General features: G+C 36.0%; 1 protein-coding gene across 1 annotated transcript; it reads right to left on the reverse strand.

Annotated features, from left to right (window-relative positions):
• Window positions 1-1,950: 1,950 nt before the first annotated feature.
• Window positions 1,951-2,550, reverse strand: LOC120190092. Its single transcript, XM_039193221.1, has one exon. It carries the CDS (start codon window positions 2,533-2,535, stop codon window positions 1,951-1,953), a length of 585 nt encoding a protein of 194 aa, XP_039049152.1. The 5' UTR covers window positions 2,536-2,550.
• Window positions 2,551-3,052: the final 502 nt, after the last annotated feature.

Raw genomic sequence — 3,052 nt, forward strand, 5'->3', positions numbered from 1 at the left:
AACTCTTCTTCTGGTATCTGAAGTAATTCTGGCATATTCCAGTTATACTCCCGTGGCATTTTCTTCTATTTCCTTTCTTCGGGGACTTCTTATTCTTCTTTTTCTTCTTCAGGGTTATATGAATTACACAATGGATGTTCAACATGTTCATTCACAGTCGTAACTTCCTCCTCATTATCATCAACAACATCTTCCTCGACAGCGGCTGTTTCATCATCAAAATTTGGGTATTGACCAATATCAAAATCATTACATGCAGGGTCTGTTTCTTCTTCCATCACATCATCAAAATCCGAGTATTGACCAAGATCAAAGTTCGGGTATTGACCAAGATTAAATTTTGAATACTAACTAGTACTCACAATTTTTTCTGTTGGCTCATAATCGTCTAACTGGTCAATACGAAAACCGGAATTTGGTGCTGAAAGTTGATTGGGATTTGGATTCGGAAAAGGTTTTGGGTTTTGAGATTGTGTTTGATATTGTGTTTGGTATTGGAAATGTGGTTAAAAAAAATTTGCTTGGTGATGAAATTGTGGTGGAACCATTAAATTTTGGGTTGAAGAACTTAGTTGATTACTACCCGCTACTGACCCAACTTCACTACTTCTAGGTTCAACAACATACAATGTAACATCATCTTCTTGCGAAACACTAATGTAAGCAATGAATCGTTCAACATCTTCATTGTCGGTTAACAAATAAACTTTACCTTTTCTCTGATAAGATAACCTAAATCCACTTAGAGGCTCTAAATTCAATTTCTTTGCAACACGTAACATTAGAGTTTTATAAGTTAACTTTTTTAATGAAAGTTTTAGTTGAAGATTCATGGGTAAAGGCACATATTGTAAAACACCATGAACATTCTCCCATGACCCTCCAAAACACAAATCTATCTAAACATGATCAACATTAGATGATTTCATTCTACAAATTGTAAATTAATTTACTAAACAAACGAGCTATAAACTAGATATCATCACTAACTTAGAGAAAAACATACCTTTATTAAGTTGATAGTTGATAATTTGGGAGAGAAATCATTGAAAAATTATATAGAAATAAAATTATGTAAAAAAAATTAGAGACGGGGAAGGATGTCGTTGGATATAGGAACGGATGTCGCCGGAGAGAGTGATAGATGGAGATGGAATGAGTTACGATTTAGGGATTTAGGTTATGAGTTGCTGCTGCTGCGTTGTTATATACCCAAAACATTTGTGTTGCGAAACTAAAACCTGTTGCGAAATTAAATTCGCGTTGCGAATTTGACTATCGCGTTGCGAATTTGACTATATTGTTGCGAATTTGACTTCTGTGTTACGATTTACAAATTCGCGTTGCGATTTACATATTCATGTTGCGAAATTGGAAACTGGGTTGCGAAATTGGAGTTCGCGTTGCGCATTGTTGGTCATTTTGGCAAATCCAAAAAAAGTTGGTTAAATTCATATATTATAAGGCATTTTTGGTCACTGAGGTTATTTTCTCTTTATTTTATTATATTATAACAATTTATGGGGTGTGACATTTATAATGATCTTTAGTGTTTATGTCACGTGTATGATCATGATGGCAACTCGTATGTTAGCAAACCTAACAGGTATGATCAATTAACAATTAATATTAACTCTGATAGATCAGATCATGTGAGTCTACTAGAGACTTGACACCCAATGTCGGAAAACATTTCCCCGAAACTTTAACTGCGGAAGAATTCTCCGAAAATTCTTGATGTACGGAGACTATTTTTACGAGAAAGGTACAACACTTCAATTACGACAATTCTTAAACACTTAACGATGAAGATGAACACAATTCAGATTCAGTACGTAGTTACTTTTATTGACTACATCTATCACTACTACAAGCAATAAATACAGTAATTTAATACCAAAGGTGAATACACAGTAAGATGATGAAGGGATTGATAACAAAGCTAAAGCCTCATGCAAGGAAAAGCAAATCATCCATGACAAACCCTTGTGCAAACAAATCATCATGCAACGTAATTCTTTCAAAACAAATTTCGCCTTCTTGTTCTTCATTTGACAGTTGCTGCTGGTACTGGTAATGACACTCATATTGTTGTTGTTCACGCTTGGTGTCAACAAAAGGCTGCGATAGTATCGTACCATGACCCGAAGCAGTGCTGTAATTATAGTGGTGATCGTTCTTAGCATTTGCATGCGCGAAATTTATATTCACAGGGCCTCTTGTGCTATCGCGGAACGAAATGGAGGTGCTACGATGGCGGCAGCCGGTGAATTGTTGCACCAACGATCTGAAGTTTTTGGCATCGGCATTGAGGAGGGTGATGGCCGTTCTTTTAGAAGCTCTGGACCGTCTCCGAATAGGCTTCGATATAAAGCCCTTGGGGGCCAAGTGGTCCACACCGGTGATTACTACAGGGCTTAAGCTGTTTGCGGTGAGAGTGACTGCAGTCGTATCGGAGAATCCGAACGACGTATCGAAGGTTTGTTGATTCAGTTGCATCCACTCAGAGGAAGAACCAAATAGGGTTTCGCTCATGGTTCCAAGGGCTTGTTTGCTAGTTCATAGTTATTAAATTGAACTTGTGTTTAGTTATATAGTGTGAAAATAGAGTGAGTTGGCAAGCAATACATCATCAACATGGGGCTAGTCAAAGTAAGACATGTAAATTCTTGACTATTATTAATGGATGAGAATGGATTGACTTGCTGCCTAAGGTTTAATGTTTTATGTTATTTCCTGGAAGCAGCACCGGTACATGTCAATGAGATCATCATCATCGCACATTATATATAATTCTATCTCTCACCTCGTGTTTTGGTCAGAAAATTGTTTTGAAAATAAGAAATCAACTTCATTTTACTTCTTGCTTCATACACAATCTTTATGAATGTTTTGACTCGGCAACAAGTTCAATTTTACTCCCAAATTCATCATAGTTTATGCTGAGTATTTTTTTATCTTTAATTTTTAGAAGTAAATTACAGACTATGATCTAAGTCCTTTAATATAACATAAATTACTTTAATTCTTCACCAGCCACACGTTATATATA

The sequence above is a fragment of the Hibiscus syriacus genome, unplaced genomic scaffold (genome assembly GCF_006381635.1).
Source record: "Hibiscus syriacus cultivar Baekdansim isolate YM2019G1 unplaced genomic scaffold, ASM638163v2 tig00116962_pilon, whole genome shotgun sequence".
In the NCBI taxonomy this organism is placed as follows: domain Eukaryota; kingdom Viridiplantae; phylum Streptophyta; class Magnoliopsida; order Malvales; family Malvaceae; genus Hibiscus; species Hibiscus syriacus.

Coding starts and splice junctions, on each gene's coding strand:
- LOC120190092 (XM_039193221.1), bottom strand. CDS start 2,535: ATGAGCGAAACCCTATTTGGTTCTTCCTCTGAGTGGATGCAACTGAAT.